General features: G+C 38.2%; 1 protein-coding gene across 2 annotated transcripts in view; it reads left to right on the top strand.

Moving 5' to 3' along the window:
- Positions 1-763: 763 nt before the first annotated feature.
- The window catches only part of PDCD10 (programmed cell death 10), a 39,582-nt gene continuing 22,565 nt past the window's right edge, over positions 764-17,780 (top strand). Inside the window, exons 1-2 of one of the 2 annotated variants that reach the window (XM_007446425.1) lie at positions 764-851; positions 16,815-17,025. In XM_007446425.1, coding sequence (XP_007446487.1) covers positions 16,930-17,025 — 96 coding nt within the window. In that variant the 5' untranslated portion in view covers positions 764-851; positions 16,815-16,929. Of the gene's footprint in view, positions 852-1,237; positions 1,398-16,814; positions 17,026-17,780 lie in introns of those variants that run through there. The other variant, XM_007446426.1, reaches the window with a different exon arrangement.

The raw sequence follows: 17,780 nt of genomic DNA, 5'->3' as shown, positions 1-17,780 counted from the left end.
TGGCGAATTCGGCAGCTGTTGCTCCTCCCCCTGCTGTTCCGGCTGTTTCCCTGGCTGAAGGCGGCGGGAAGCTGCTGCCCTAGTACCTTCGCGCTCGCCGCACTTCTGCAGCTGCTCTGCCGCTTCCCTTCCCCGGGGACCCCTCTCCCTTCACTCAGTGGCCTGACACCTAGAGCAGCCTCCCGCCCCGTCCGGGCACCTCCGCGAGGAGCCCAGACTCAACCTATCCCTGCCTGAGCCGCAGGTCTCGCCGCTCGGTGTGCCTGGTGCTTGGCCGCTTTCGGGGAAATTGCTCCTCCAGCCAGGGTGAATCCTCACACCGCGCCCTCCCTCCACCCTGCCTATTATCCCGCGGCTTCCTCTCCGCCCGCGCAGCTCGGCCGCCCCACGTTCCCCACTTGGAGTTCTCCCCCCGCCCCCCTTCCTTCCTCGGCTCCGCTAGCCCGCCCCCACAATGGGTGAGTCGCCTGCCGGGCCGACCCTGCATCCTGATTGGCGCAGGTGAGAGCTCACCCCTCCCTTCCTCTTCTTTCCGTGCACCCTCTCTTTTTCTCACCTCCTCCCGCAAAGACAGGGAACTCTCCTACTATTGGCTAAAAGTGTCCCCACCCATAGCTTAAGGCTCCGCCGCATGGCTTGACGGGAATTGTAGTCTTGCATATGCAGGAGTTGCCGACAACACCGGCGAGTGGGACTACGAGTCCCCATAGGCCCCTGCGCGACTCCGGCAGGGCAGGATTCCGGACAACGCCTGGTTCCTCTCGGGTCCTTCCGGCGTCGCCGGAGTGAATTGATCTGGGAGTTGAAGAGGGCTCCAAAGGTGGCAAGTGAAGTCACTGCCTCAGTTGCCGGTAAGGTGTGGCTGTTCTGTCCCAGTCACCGTAGTCCCGCGCGGAGCAGACGAGCTCTGGGGTCACACGGGGGTCGTGGCTGAGGCACTCGGGCTTGGTTCTGGCAGGCGGAGCGGACGGGGCTGGGAACGGGGCCCTATGGGCGTAAGCGAGGTTACCCTACGCGAGTGGCGTAAAGCGGGTTTGTAAATGCCGCCTGCCCTGCTCGGGCCTGAACGCCTCCAGGAAGTCTCCTCTAGGTGGGGGCGGGAGGGGAAGGGCGAGGTTGGCCTCTGGTGCCCCCGGAGGAGGGAGAGGGCGGATGTGCCTGGGGTGGGGTCCTCTGAAGGTGTGGCTTGGGGCGGGGAGATGAGGCTGCTGTTTTCCCCCTGCTTTAGAAATAGGAGAGGGAAGGAGTGGAGGAAGGAAGGGGCGCTTGGAGTCTGCTTTTGAGGTGACTCGGGTTATGTCCTTTGAGGGAAGAGGAGAACTGTAGAAGAAAGAGTCAAATGTTGACAGAGACCTACGGATTCAGTACCAGTTTCATGACGTGGTCCCTCTAAGGACGTGATTTTACCCAAGGTAGAAAAGCTTAACGCTATAAAGATGTAATTCCTAAGATATATTTACTGTTTTCAAAGAGCATTCACAGTTGGATGCTGATGAGGAAACTGAGGGGATAAATGACGTGCCCAAGGTCACACACGTAGGGACAGATCGTCTGAATCTAATCTAGTTGTAATACAGCTTCTGCGTCGGAGCTACCGCACCAGAAAGGAGTAGGGAGTTTGTTTGTTTTTTTTTTGAAGAGGGTGGAGGAAGTTGCAAAGTAATGCATTTTAGGTATTTCTAAGAAGCCATCTGTGAGGTGAAGAGTTTTTTTGAGCTGGAGAGAAATTCCTCAGCAAAAGAAAAGGACGCACTCTAACCTGTTGGAAAAATAAGAAGAATCAGTTTTAACTTACCTATTTTTTCCTTTTATTAGAGGTATATTAAGTGATGGACTGTGCTGCCATTTTAAATGGTAGTTGATGGGACAGGAGAAAGTCAGGTAAAGATACAGCTCATCCTTACTGGTGAAAGATATTCCTTTCCCTTCCTACCTTAGTCTTTACTCTGTTTTTTTACTCTCAGCTGAGAACAATGGGATTAGGATTCTTTCACGAAACTTATTTTACACTTTTTCAAATAATGCAGCAGCAAGAAAGAGTTTATTTCTAGTTGTGCTCATTACTAGAAAAGAAGATACGTTGCATTTCTTGGAGTAGCATCACATTTTGTTGATTTTTATTTACTTCCCCTCATTTTCTTGGCTCGTGTGTGTGTGTAATTAATAACATCAGGCTCTTGTATATTTTATTTTTCTTAGCATCATCTATGAGTTTTAACTCATCCTTATTTTATATTAAAGAATGGAAAAATGGACATTTGTGTTGTATGTTGAGCAGAAAGCAGTGTGCTTGTTCCAGTCTTACCCATTGTTGTGACCAATTATAATTACAGTTCACATATATTATTATTAGACAGTTCTTTAATAGAATTTTAGGAGTATGTTCATTGACATTAAGATCTCTTCCTGATAAGTTTATAGCTAAAAATCGGGTATCTACTGATAGCAGGTAATCAGTCATGGTTTACTGTTGTATAAGTTGACCATTTAAATATGCAGTATTTTGAATGTACTCTGAAATTATTAAAATTATCCACAATGTGTTTAACTTTTGAATGCAAAAACACTTTATAGGATCAGAAATACTCTTACATTCCTCTTTGGTTGAAACTCAGATGGTCTGGAAATTAATATGACTTTTAAAATGAAAGGGAGGTATGATACTATAGAATGAAGTAAAATAAAAAGTAATTAGTACCATAAGTAAGTAATGCAATAGACAAGGAAGGAAGACTGACTGAACAAATGGAAAATTATGTGGAGGTAACTGGCTCAGTGCTGTATTAGAAGGGTGTGGTCGTTTAAATAGACCATAAACTGAATATGAGTCAGTTATGGGAAAGCAAGAATGTGAAAGTATTTTCTATATGGCCGTGTAGGCATTTGCTTTTTGTTGGAGGAAGTGAGAAATGAGTTCTTATTATTGACATGCAGTTAGGAGGTTGTGGAATGACTTTTGAACCAAAAGTCAGGAAAATTTGGAAATTAGTAAAATTAATATAATGCACTTGTCTACTGAGTGTTAGTTTTTGTCCTTGGTTCGATTCTACACCAACTGCTCTTCATCTCTGAGCTTCATTATAGTATTGGTATTTCACCAATGGCGAACGGTGAGTAACGGAATGGTGGGATAATGTTTCTATTGTATTTATCATCTTTCAGTCAGATGCTGGAGTACTGTGGTCATTTTGGAGCTCTGCACACTGAATAACTTAGGGCTCACAGAATGATGTGTACGCTTGTATTTTTATAGTAGTTTGCAGTTCACCAATGTCCGCATTTATTGTCATTTTGGGTTTTGCAGGAGCCTTGTGTGAACTTTTGGACCTCATCTCTTATAGGGCTTAGGTTGTGTCCCATATACATGATCTTTTTTTCTTTAAGGATGTAAGATCTGTAAGAATAGGACTGTTGTGTTATCATTGTGTTTCCCAGTAGGTAAAATAATTGAGTACCTGTTTACAAAGAGAATAAAGAAGTTCAGATTGGTTAAGTGCAAGATCACGCAGCTCGTAACTGGTGGGACCAAGGCATAATCCAGGTCTTCTGACTATAGATATTTAATATTGTGGAATAAAGACTCAGTTCCCTTAGATTATTTATTTTACATGAGAAAAAGACTTAAAATGATTTACATATTCAAATACTGTTACCCTCTTACTCTGTTTAATGCTCACAGTTTTTCTTGTCTTCTATCTAGCTCTCCATCCTTAACCCCAGCCTTTCTCATTTACCGTGCTTTCCAATTACTACCTACAAAAGCTCTTTCCTGACCTTTGTACGTGTTACCTCCTCCTGCCTGGGCTGCTTCCCCTCCCCTTCCCAAGTCTGGCCCACTCCTAGTTAATTTTCAAGTCTCAGTTTAAATGTTATTTCTCAGGGGAACCTTCTCTGACCATTGACCCCTCCTTCCCCAAACTAGAGTAAGTTCCCACTATATCTTCACCATACTTTGCAATTCTTTGTAGCATCATCACAAGAGGAACTTAATTATTTCTGTGTTTATTTGGTAAATGTCTGTCTCGCTCACTAGACTGTAAGCTACCTGAGCAGGGCCCTCATTTGTCATGTTCCTTACCTCACTACTTATACAGTAGTGTCTGACACAAAGTTAACTGCTCAGTAATTATTTGCTGAATTTATGAACAAATGTAAGTGCTTTCATGCACAGTGCCTCCAGCACTCTACTAGGGGCAGACATACAGAAATTAATAAAGGAGACATGTTCCCTACCTTTGAATAAAAAGGAGTTATTTTCAGAAGTTTAATATAAATTGTAGAAAGATGTTTGTTCTTTCTTAGAGGTCTGTAAAATCAGGGTAGTTTTCTATGTGGACATGGCAAAGGAATCATTTTCTATTACAGCAAAATTTCTGTATAACAGCATTTTGGAGACCTTGTTACTATCCTGCTTTTGCAAGCAACATTCATTATAACAGAATACAGATGTGGAAGAAACTAACTTTCAATGGATTCTGTTCTTCCCTAATGGTATCTCATTCTGTCCTCAACAAAATTGATGCATTTTCCTTTTTTCTTTATTGTTTTGTTTCATTTTTTAACCACAGTATCTTGCTTTGAGTTTTTACCTTTAGTATCACCTGCCTTAGGCAAGGTGACTGTAAAATTGAGTAGTACTTATTTCAAAGGAGCTTATAGTTTGTGCTTCTTGAAAGTTTTCATATTTCAGTGAGTCTTATGGTAGTATCTTATTTGCTTTAACCTAGATACTTATGAGAGTAAAAATATTATTTTCAAAACATGCAGACTAAATTCAGGAAAAAATTGTGTCAGGTTTTGGTCCTGAAAACAAATCCTCTGATCTTTCACAGTACTGTAATAATGGCATAGAATAAATTGAACAGCTCTGTTGCTGTAGCTTTGCCTGCCTTCGTGAATTTACCAATTTACTCTTCCACAAGATATTGTCGAAAAGTGATTGCTGATATTTGGCTTTAAAACTTGGTAAAAATAAAAACTCCCAGTTTTTATTTTTAAATGTAAGTCTTTGATAAGTCCTAAATTTAATTTTTAAAAAGTAAGTCGCTATGTTGTTTGAATCTTGGATAAAAAATTCACATTGACCTAGCATACTAATATGTGAAAGACAGAACTGAAGTACTGCTTCTTAGATCTTGTTGGGTTATTAAGGTTGATATGATTGGTAATGTATGCCAAGAATTTTAAGCTAATTCCATGATAAACAATCTTTTTCCATAATATAAACTGCACAGGTGATTTAGATGTTAAATAGTGTCATCAATGGTGTGTATTATTGCATTTGAAATGTTATAGAAAGTTGCAGTCTTAGAGATTTATGTTTTAGCAATATGCGCATGCACATACACACACACACACACACACACAATGTAAAAAGTGAAAGCATCTTTATTGTAGCAGTTAGAAATAACTTATCGGCAGAAAGGTAAACAGTGTAGTTTGGTGGTCCATTTTCGTCTGTATGAAGATGAAGAATTCAGTTTTCTCATTTTAGCTATACAATTAATTGCATCTTGGATGTAATATAATATTAGTTTTATTTTTCAAGGTCACCCTTACATTTTTGGTATGTATAATCTTTTTTTTTTTTAACCACCCAAAAAGTGAAATAAATATTCAGTCTCACTATGCAGTTGCCTAGAATCAGGTGTTGCTATTAAAAAAAAAGAAAGAAAGAAAGAAAAGAGGATTTTTTATCAGCAAGCTTATGAATTATTGGGTAACAGCAGTAGAGCTTATTAAGTGGTAGTCACTACTGTTTACTTAGGCCAGTCCTTTGGAAATAAGTTTACCAGAAGTAAGTTAGATTGCATAATAATGATACTTTGGTTCATTCATTTATCAAATATTTATTGAATATATATTATGTATAAAGTTGCCTTAAATCTTCTTTGTACCAACCCTATGATGTAGAGGCACTATTATCCCCAAGGTAAATGAGAAAACTAAAGTACGGGGAGGCTAAGTAACTTCCCTGAGGTCACACAACCACTTATTGCTTGGAATTAGGATTTGAATCTATGCTGGCCGAGTTAAGACACCATATTTTTAATCATGGCAGTAAAATGATGTTAGTGATTGAGTGCCATTGGAGGGCAGTTAGAGTTGCAGTTACAGAAAAGTTGTATCTTAGATGCTAAGGTCGGTGTGGCATGCAAAAATTACTTATCTTCAAGCTTACTCTAAAAAAAAACACTTAGGAAGTTACCACATTGGAAACTAACGGAGCGTCAACACATTTTTCCTCTAGCATTGGAATAGAATTACTTTTCCTTTGAGTGCTGGATCAGGTATCTAACTTGTTATTCAGAGATCATGTTGGAAAAGAAATATGTACATTATAATACATAATCACAGTGTGATTATGTGGAATCACAGTGTGGTGAGCTGCTCATTGTGAGGGACAACTATGGCTCTCAGTCTGATTGGTGGGGGGGAGCAGCAGATCCATGTCTTTATCTCTTTCATTCTGGGGCTTATATGCGTGGAATGGAATTATGATCACCTACCTATTTCAATAGTTCTCTTTTTTGTTGTTTTCTTCAAAAAAAATTGTTCAGCATGTTCATTGAATTTGCATAGAAAAGTGTGTATATAGTATGACACAGGTATGCTCCCTGGAGTTATGTGAAGTGGCAGCTTAACATGTATTTCTTTATTGTCTCTCTTCCCTGCAAGACTGCACACCCTCGAGGGCATGGACTATATCTGGCTTTTCATCATCACATCTCTAACACTGCTGCTGATGTAGACTGACTATATAGAGTACTGAGCTAGGTACTAGAAAATAGAGAACAGAATAAAACTTCTCTACAGTGTTTATAATTTGGTGGATAGTAGGGAATGGAAAGACCGTCATATGGACATTTAGCCATTCTGATATATTAAGTACTTGTACATGCATCAATTCATTTGATAATTTTGAGTCAGAGCTGATAGGAGGGGGGGAAATAATAGTTTCTCTAAGTTGCCTTCTGGTCCCTGGCACTGAAACATGCCTTCCTGCTTTATTCAACCATCCTGTCTTCAGGATGAACTGGAACTCCAGTGGAATTTGGAGTTCAGGAAGGACAAAATCCTAAGATGTTACACATCTGCTGCCTTCTTAGACTTCATTAGGTTGCTGCAACCAAAGGCATTTGGGAATGGTAAATGAATCAGACGTGGCCTCCAGACTTCAGCTGCTCCCTATGTCAGTTCACGTTGTCGCAAGGCTTTCTGATTTAATTACAAAGCATTTTGAATATGGTCTTTTATTCAGAAGTAGATACTTGTGGATACCTTTGTTGGTAATAAAATTGGCATTTTGGCTGTATTTTCAAAACTTGAGAGATTTCTGAGGTCCTACCTTAATTTTGATGTGCTTCCTTGAAAAATGAATTACAGTTTTGCAAGTGAAGGTCAGGTGGAATTGTACGTATGGTTTAAGCAGATACCATCCTATCTCCCTTATTTCTTCTTGTGACTAATAGAATTTTTATCTGAGATCAGTTGGGAGCTAAAGGTGAGGTTAAAGTTCATCATCATGATAGAATCTTGTCCTTATTAGCATCTACGGTTAAACAAATGAGTCAGAGTCCATTTATCATCTGAGGCTAATAATTTTATCAACGTTTAAGTGCTTTGTGGCAGTGTTGTGATGCAAAGAAATTTGATAAGGTAAGGTAAAGAAAATATACATTGCATACTGTAGAGAACCTTAAGCAGTAAGGAGTCGTTAAGTAAGATAGTAGGTATATAAGATTGTAAGTGTTACAGAGCACTGTAAGCCTGACCCATGTGGTACAGTCTCCTTAAATTGTGCTTCCAAGCATACAGAACATAGGGACAGTATGAGAGCTTGAGTTTAATTGAATTTCTAAGGGGTTTTAAAGGAAAGCTTTAGCATTATATTTGAGAAATTAAAACATCACAAATACTAATAAAAAGGAAAATGAAAAGATGTACCTCAATTAAATGCTAAATGACTGTTCAGTTAGGCATTATTTAATTCATGAACCACTAGATTAAGAACTTTATGGGCATAAGTGAACACATTCAAGGGAACAGATTTGTTTCCTGCCTTCCAACAAACGTTTTCATTTGAATTTTGTTCAGACCAGAATTTAACAAAAATTTAGGCATTCGAATAGGAAAAAAAATTGAGGATTGTCACAACCAAAGAGACATGTATCCTTTTCCCTGAACCTGTTGTGCAGAAATATCTTAGAAGCCAGTTGTTGCTATTTTTGTTGTTCCCATTTCCCATCAGCTAATTCAGAGGTAGCAAGCCTTTTGATTCTGTTATCTTTTGGTTTTCCCATATAGATTATCCCCCTTTATGGATTATCTTGAGAAAATCTTTGATCACATCTTGATTTCACTCTGCTACTGAGCCTACTTCTGGGCCACGGCTTTCTTTATTAAATTGCTCTATGTACATTAAGAGAATAAAAAGTAATTTTAACACAGGCTTGCATTTGATGATCACATTCTTTTAAGGATTCCTAAACTATGTAATTTGCTTTGGGTGATATATGTAACTTTTTTGGGTGGCCCAAGTAATTTATATATGCCTCCATTTTGGCAAGTGCGGGAGAAAGGTTTTAAAAATATGCTATGTGGGGCTTCCCTGGTGGTGCAGTGGTTGAGAGTCCGCCTGCCGATGCAGGGGACACGGGTTCGTGCCCCGGTCCGGGAAGATCCCACGTGCGATGGAGCAGCTGGGCCCGTGAGCCATGGCCGCTGAGCTTGCGCATCCGGAGCCTGTGCTTCGCAACGGGAGAGGCCACGACAGTGAGAGGCCCGCGTACCGCAAAAAAAAAAAAAAAAAAAAAAAAAAAGCTGTGTAAGTGGCCTTTATGACGTTGTTATATCAGTATTAGGCTATCCTTGTGTGTGCTGTGCAGGGACAGGACTAGGGTAGGCAGGGAGGGTCTAGGGTACAAAATTTAAGAAGGCGCTCACTCTCTGTCAGGCAGGTGAGAGCTTAATTTTGTGCTCTAGGCATCTGGTTTGCCTCACCCTAGTTCCAGTCCTGAGGCCATGTCAGGTTCATAGAATCTTGAATAAAACATTAATAACTAATAATATGAATTGAATGTTTATTGTGTGTCAGACAGTGTAATGAGTACATGCATTTTGTACTCTTAATCCTGTGAGGTGAGTACCTCAATCGTTATTTCCAGTAATTTCTCATTGAGTTTAGAGATTAAATAACAAATGATATCACCCACCTGAGCAAAATTCAAACTTAGACCTTTGTTTCAAATCTAAGTACTTACCTACTGCTCTGTACTGTCCATCTGTAGAAAAACCTAATTACTTCTTGTCCATTTTATGATTTCTGTATTAAGAAGCTACTCCCCCAAATATGGAGGTTCTTACACTGACATGATGCAGGTAACTTTTAAAGTGAGTGAGTCAGAGGTCTCAGCAGCAGCAAATGGAAGATCCACAAACTTGTGCTGCTGAGTACCCTAGGGCGACCTTGAATCAGAGCCACATTCCCACTGGCTTCCATCTCCAAACACTCTGCGTGGAGTCTGGGGGTCTTGGCTCTCAGCTGCGGGACCAGTGGAGGACACAAAAAGCAGGGCAGGTGAGCCTAGAAGTAGATCAGTTTGGCAGACTAAGATGTCCTGTACAATAGGTTATAGTAGCTCAATTGCATATTTGTTTAAAATATCTGTGACTAGTTTCTTAATGTGAATTTCTGGGGACTTTTATTTCTAAATTGTGAAATTTGGAGATTGGACTAGATAATATATAGTAATGTATACTAATGGTTGTTATCGCTTTAAAATTTTAGGGTCCTTTTTTTTTTTTTTTTTTTTTTTTTTTTTTTTGCAGTACGCAGGCCTCTCACTGTTGTGGCCTCTCCCGTTGCAGATGCGCAGGCCCAGCGGCCATGGCTCACGGGCCCAGCCGCTCTGCGCCATGTGGGATCTTCCCGGATCGGGGCATGAACCATGTCCCCTGCATCGGCACATGGACTCTCAACCACTGCGCCACCAGGGAAGCCCCAATTTTAGGGTCTTAACGTTTAGGTTTCTTAAATGCATGAGCATGTGACAACAGTACAGATAAATTTACTGATGAGAAATTGAGATCTGGAACTATCTGAATTATGGAAAAAATCTGGGTCCGGATATCTTTTGCCAGTCCTTATCCTTACTATTCGGACCACTCACCTCTGTTCTTACGATGCTTTGTTCATAATGCTTGTGTAGCGATTGTCCCTAGAGCAGTGATTCTCAAATTGTGGAGAGAGGTGTTTAAGGGCTCCTGTGAGAGGAAGGGCTGGTAAACCATAGTTATTACTTAATACATGTATTGAATAAATGCACAGTTGAGTGTGTTTTATCTCACATTTAGGATTTGATAAAAGAATTTATTTGAAAAACAAAACAGTTCTGCTGTTCTAAGATTTACAATCACTTACTTATCTTACCCCATTTATCTGGTTTTCAAGAGTTCTTGACTCCCCTGGCTAGATGGTTGATTGTACAGAGGACCTGACCTCTAGAAAGAGATCTTGTCATACTAGATTAAAATGTACTTAATCATAATAGCTAATATTAAATAATTACTGTGTTCCATGTACTGTTCTAAACACTTTATCTGTAATAACTTGTTTAATCTTTACAACCTTAAGAGACAGATACTATTGTTATTCTCATTTCATAGATGAGAAAACTGTAGCACAGAGAAGTTACATAACTTGCCCCAGGTCACAGAACTAGTAAGTAGTAGATCCAGGATTGATTCCAGTCGAGTCTGGTTCTACAATCACTATGCTTGTCACTTACCTCACTAATGACAGTGCTGTTAATGTTGACTGAGTATAGTAGGCCCTCCCTTTTTCTGGCTATAGGTTCCAAGACCCCTAGTGGATGCCAGAAACCTCAGATAGTACCATCCCCTCTATATACTGTCTTTTCCTATACATACATATGTGTGGTAAAGTGTAATTTATAAATTAGCAAGAGATTTTTTTTACGATTTTTTTGATGTGGACCATTTTTAAAGTCTTTATTGAATTTGTTACAATATTGCTTCTGTTTTATGTTTTTGGTTTTTTGGCTATGAGGCATGTGGGATCTTAACTCCTCGACCAGGGATCGAACCTGCATCCCCTGCATTGGAAGGTGAAGTCTTAACCACTGGGCCACCAGGGAAGTCCCAGCAAGAGATTAACAATAACTAGTAATAAAATAGAGCAATTATAACAACGCACTGTAATAAAGTTATGTGAATATGGTCTCTCTCAAAATATCTTATTGTACTGTACTTACCCTTGTGATGATGCAAGGTTATAAAATGCCTGAGTGATAAGATGAAGCAAAGTGAATGATGTAGGCATTGTGATGTAGTGCGAGGCTACTATTGACCTTCTGATGATACGTCAGAAGGAGGATCATCAAGCATGATGATGTCAATGGTTGCATGTTGGGAGCAGACGATATCTATGGCTGGGGGTCTCAGGCTGGAGGGTGTGAGATTATGTCATGCTGCTCAGAACGGCGAGCAATTTAAAACTTATGAATTGTTTATTTCTGGAAATTTCCATTTAATATTTTTGGACCGCAGTTGACCTCAAGTAAGTGAAACTGGATTGGTGGGGGTGGGCACTGTATAATTCAAACAGCCCTATTACTGTTTTCCTTTAGGTAACATTGTGAACTTTGAAGTCTTTCTTAGAACCTTAACCCTCACTTAACCCTCTATAGAAAAATAAACAGTAAGTTTTAAATGACTGATTTATAAGTATATGTTTAGAACCAGATCTGCTTAATAGTTAAGGAACACTTGTCTGTGAAAGCTATATGGAGTTTAACAAAGAATGATAAAGTAAATGGAGTTGAATTGCTAAATTTTACATTTAGGCATTTTTCCTTCGTGGGTCATTGTGTGCTAATTTGCCAGTGTTACCTATTTTCAAAAACATCTTAATTTTCAGATCTTGTTTTAGTTAGAACCTCTATTATTTCTTAATAACTCAGTAAATGCTTGTTTGGTCAGTCGTGTGTACAGAGATATTAGAGATTATATCTTTTTTATCTTGTTTTTTTTTTTTTTAAAAAAAAAAACAGTTGGTGGTATCCGATTCCTGGAAATTGTGGTATAACAGAGGAGGTGCCTTCACAAATCTGACTGAGATCAGATCTTCCAGTGAAGTGATAATTCTTTGCAGAATGTATACTTTCTTTAAATAGTTACTTAAAAGTGCAAAAATACAGTGCTTAGTAACTTAGTAAATTAAAGTGATTTAATATAGAGGCTTTATGGTTTGATTTAGAAATTACTTCATCTTTCAGTCTGATTATATCACTTTCAAGTATACAGCTCAGTTTTGGTCCATCTTAAAAAACTACAGCGTAGATAGGTCAAGTGACTTGCTCAGAGACAAGATGGTTTATAATGACAGGATTTGAGCCCATGTTTTCAGATCATTCTTACACTCCTTTCACATCTCTCTGCACAAATTGTGCATTTATTATTTTGTAGAAGCCTAGAAAAAAATGATACATGTAAACAGATAGAGTGGCAAAATGTAATATATTACACCTACCATTAAGAAGAGATTGTTCCTAGAGGTCCCTAAATGCAAAATTCTATCAATACTAAGCTGACAGCAGTGCATGTTCAGGGAGGTTGAGTTCCACGTTACCTTATTCAAGAAGAAAACTGTAGAATGGAGGACCTTGAATTATAGAAAATATAATTTGCAGAGGAAGGAGAGAGATGTAGGTGTATCCTGAAGGTTCAAGCTCATTTTGGTCTAAGTAGGATCTCTTACTTACCCTGTTCCTCTGCCTGCCTTTTTCCTAGCTTCCTCCTCTAAACCTTTTGTCTCTTGTTTGGAAGTGGCTACAATATTTTGGCATGAGAAGGCCCTAAAAGGTAGGTTGTGATGTCAGATGCCCACCTTTCCAGCTATGTGAATTGGCCAGACTGATCTATACCCACTTTGGAATAAATTCAGTTTCTGGGTGTGATTCGTGATGCCAGATGCTTAAGAGAAAGCAAGGGGCTGTCAGTTATTTGAAACCCTGAATCAACCAACTATTGAAGAAGATCTCCTTATTGGAATTCGTGAATTTTTTTAAGATCTGATGAGATCTTTTTCTTTTTTAAAAATTTCCCACGAGATTACTTTGGAACCTTTAGGAGATACCAGTAATAAATTTTTATTATCACTGAATTTTAGAGTACCATGGCCTTTAAGATGATATAATTTTTACCCCCTTTCTGTTTCTGATGAGGAAACAAGGTCAGTGATTAAGTGAAACTTGTGCAAAGTCAGGACCAAAAACCCCTGTCTCAGGTACTGAGTCAAACTTAATTTTACCTATGTCTCAAGACTGGCCTTTGCAACTCTTTTTTCTGACTCTAGCCACTGTTCTTTCCATACCAGTGATTTCCAGCCGGTTCTGTTCACAAGAATCATCTAGGCTGGCTGTTAAAATACAGCTTCCTTGACCCTTTCTTGGAGATTCTGGTTGAGTAGTCTTGGGGATTTGTGTTTTTAATAGGCCCTGAAGTGATTGTGATGCCTTAGGTCATCCAACATTTGGAAACTGCACCACTCTTCCACTCTTTCTCATAGAAAAAGTTTTGCTTTCTGCTAAAAGCTGGGTGATTTTTAGGATCTTTCTTATGTGTAAAGCAAGGTTAACCAATGTTGGAGATGCTTGCACTTTGAGAATTTCGTGAACTATTAAATTATACACCAGTTATGTCCCTAGGATCACGTCCTGGTAGCCTTAATAAAATTGAGACGTTAGAATTTATAATCTCTGTTTTATTTTCTTTGGTTTTATTTGGTTTTCATGTAAATTTCTGTTGGAATTCTGGTTTTATTTGCAGTTATCTGATGCTTATATTCTCTTAGCTTACTATAGTAGGAAGAGCTTGGGGTAGCCAAAAGAAGTAAAAACTGGTAAATGTAACTGGGTCCAGACTTGGTTAATAAAATTATTTAGATTTCTGGGTCTGTTTTTGTTTTGCTAGGCTTGATATTTGAAAAGTATTAGCAAGACTGATTCAACTTATAAATTGCCCATCTCTTATCTCACTGATTTACTCGTTCAACAAACGTTTATAAAGTGTCTACTATGTACCTGCTATGCTGACTGTAATGGCTATTGGAAAAAAGAACTACACTTGTAAACTGTAACATGAACTCATGGGTTCTGTTTACTGCTAGAATAAACAAACTTCTTTTAGCTAAATATTATGGACAGTTTGGAGAGCCAACAAAAATAAATAAAACTTCCCCTCTTTAGGGAGGGAAATTAAAGGGATTATAAGAATTTAAGACCATGTAAGGGGGCTAAGTACTAGATTTCACTATAGAGAAAAACAAGACAAATAGACCTGCCTACAAATATTTTTTAAGTGTAGAGTTTACTTTATTTAGGAAGCTTCTGTTTCTCCCCAAGAACTGCATACACCAATACCAAGAACTTCCCTTTGTTCACTTATTTTATTTGTGAGTAAGTAGCTTTGGCTCTGTTGTGCCCAGATGGAGTAAAGTGAGGCTGTTTCAGGAAATGCTGATTCTGAGCCTTAAGATACACCCAAGTATAGTTCTTTAAATGAACAGACTCCTGTGGGTTGGTTGGGTAGTGCAGGGCAGAAACAGGATCCTAAGACTGAGTTTGGCATTGGAGTGGCTTGGAGTAATTGGCAGGTTGTCCATTAAACCATTTCAAATGAAGAAGCATGTAGAAGGAATGACAACATATTTTAACTTGAAGTTGAATTAAAATTGGCAGAACAATTTAATATTTAAAAAGCCTTATTGGAATTGTTGATTTTTAATCTCATGTAAACACTAATGAAACTCTGTTTGTCCCCAGCTTGTGAACGTGTGTTCTGAAAAGGTCAGATGTAAATTGGTTCTTTGGAACATTTTCCCATAGGAACAATATTTAAAAAGGTGGTTAAGTGTGGAGTGGGCCAGCCACCTACGTAGCCCATAATGTTGCTATAATATTATCTTTTTGATGACAAATAATAGCTGATAGTCCTGTAAAGTTAGTTTAAGAAGCAAGAAATAAATATATATATATTTATATGTATAAAAATAAATGTATATATACAGAGGGAGAGACAGTTGACTTAAATCATAAATATTTTAAGTGAAAATTTTCTGATGTGGTACAATACTGTGGTATTGTACTGATGTGGTAAAAAAAAAAAATGAAATAGCTCTTCAAGTTCTGTTGTTGGCCCTGTACTGCTATTTTTCACTTTCTTTTTTCATAGATACTGATGCTTTTTATTTACTACTTATACTGTACATCCAGTATCCATCATTTTCATTTTGACAGCACTTCAGCCCCTCTTCTTTATTCCAAGTTTATTATGAAAAGGTTTTCACAGTTAATTTTTAAGTGGAAAAGCAGATTACCAAATGGCTTATTAAGTAATCAAATAGGAACAGCAGGGCCAGAATTGATATTTATCTGCTTGCTCTTGCTTATTATTCAGGTCCTGTTGATCTAGATACACTAGATTTCTTAAGTTTTCGTTGCCTTCAACTTCTGTTCCTCCATTCTTTCCTTAATGCTATGACCAAAGCAGTCTACTTAAGTCCAGTTGTCTCATTAAGTAATGATCTTCTCTTGTCCTATAGAATAAAATTTAGGAATTGGCCTTTTCTTCCTTTTATTTATTATTTAATTATTTGGTTCTGTGAAGTCAGGGAGCAGATTTAAGCTCAGAAACAGGAAAGACTTTCCATGTTTAGAACTACCAGAAATAAGGCTAAATAAGTGTTGAGTTCCCCTTCACTGGTAGGGATATATGGAAGAATAGTAAGCAGTTCTCAAACGGGACAGGTTATTGGAAGTTTTTAAAGCTATGAGTACTGGCCTTTGTAGCTTTCAAACTGCTTAGGTCTTCCACAGTCTGGCTCAGATAATGTTTTAATGATTAAGACCACACCTTTTTCATCCCCCATTGTGTCTTGCATGTAGTAAGTGCTAAACATCTATTTATTCAGTGAATGAGTAACTTCTGGGCATTTTGCTGGGTAGATGAGGTTCTGGGTTTTCACTTCATACTTTATTTTCTGATTTGGGAGTGTCAGATCTGGATTCACAGCACAGGGATCAAGTCACAGGCCTCTGCATGTGTGATCTTTGGCAAGTTATTTATCATTTCTGAGTCTACATTTTCATCTGTAAAATTAGAATGACAGTTACTCTAAGGTAAGTTATTAGGACTAAATGCATGTGAAATATGTTTTATAATCTGAAAATGCTCTATAAATGGTAGAAATTATTCAAAATTAATGGCTTTTTGTTTAACATGTATATCATTTAATATACAGGTATGTTACTACTGTTACTCTTTCACTTTATAATTAGGCTCATATTTCAGCCTAGCGAAGGAATTAAATACAGTTGCTTTCTCTTAGAAAGCGACACATTTCTTCAACTCCTCAAAGCAAAATTTCTCTCTTATACTGTTGAATTCTCGATATTTTACTTCCAAACTACCAGTGTCTGTGGGTTTTTCTTCTTAGTCTCTGTGTCAGATTTGGACAAAGATTCAAAAAATGCCACTGGCAAAATTAAATAATATTAAGTGAATTATTTAATTAATAAATTAGGTCAATTTTTTCCCCAAATAGATTACATTTGGTAGAATTTAAAATTTTGCCTTAAATCTTTGATGCTTGCTATGTTTTGGTTATTTTTTAGGTGACAAAAATCAATGAACAATTAGTAAAAGAATTTTAATGAAAATGTTAAACACCTTAAGTTTTTATTATTAATTCTAGCATAGTAAATCTCTGTTCTTTTGTCCCCTTTAACCAGGTCAGCATATGTTTTGTGCCCTGTTCTTTTATCACAAAAAAGAGAAGAAAGGCTGCAGTGAATGAAGATTCCTCTGCATTTTAGCACTGCTTTTTCTACTGTAGTTGGCTTTTGAATGAGGATGACAATGGAAGAGATGAAGAATGAAGCTGAGACCACTTCCATGGTTTCTATGCCCCTCTATGCAGTCATGTATCCTGTGTTTAATGAGGTAAGTGAGTAAACATTGCTTCATATGATCTCTGCAGTTCCTTAATGCTTGCTTCATTTATTCATTCGTTTGTTCCTTCATATAATAAGTACTTACATAAATGGACTCCATCTGTGTGTTAGGCATTGTGCCAGGCATGGTCATGAAACATCGAGGGAAGAACCCTGATTTTTTGTTCCTCCTCTGGAGGTTTCACTATAGTGGGAGAGAGAGACATTGAACAAAAGAATACAAGTAATTATATAAATGAAAAATTGTGGTAAGTGCTAGGAAGTTTTTTTTTTTTTTAAGTGTGTTAAATAAAATAGCAGGTAGGACCTATTTTAGGGGCCAGGACAGGCCTCACTGGTAAAAGAGACATATATGCTAACATCTGAAAGAGATAAATAAGGGTTAGAGTGTTGAAGAGTTGGGGATTAGCACATTTTAGGCAGCCAGAAGAGCAGGCACAAAAATATCCTAATGAGTTATAGTCAGTAGCAACAAACATAATTTTACTGATAAATGGAAGATACCATTCTTTGTATCTAGAGAATATATAGTTGCTTTTTTATTTGAGGAATTTTCCAGGACTTAATAATACCAATACATTTTAGGTTTTTCTTTTAAGTTTATATGCTAAGGTATGTAGAGAATTTTAGAACTGGAAGTTCCTTAGAGATAATTACTCCCCTCCTTTTAATGGTGAACTGATATCCTGATATGTGAAATTATTTTGCTTTAAAGTTTATTTCTTTACATAAAAAATTCTGGAG

The sequence above is a fragment of the Lipotes vexillifer genome, unplaced genomic scaffold (genome assembly GCF_000442215.2).
Source record: "Lipotes vexillifer unplaced genomic scaffold, Lipotes_vexillifer_v1.1 scaffold763, whole genome shotgun sequence".
Taxonomy (NCBI): domain Eukaryota; kingdom Metazoa; phylum Chordata; class Mammalia; order Artiodactyla; family Lipotidae; genus Lipotes; species Lipotes vexillifer.
The sequence above is the reverse complement of the archived record's forward strand: the minus strand, read 5'-3'. Positions and strand labels throughout refer to the sequence as shown.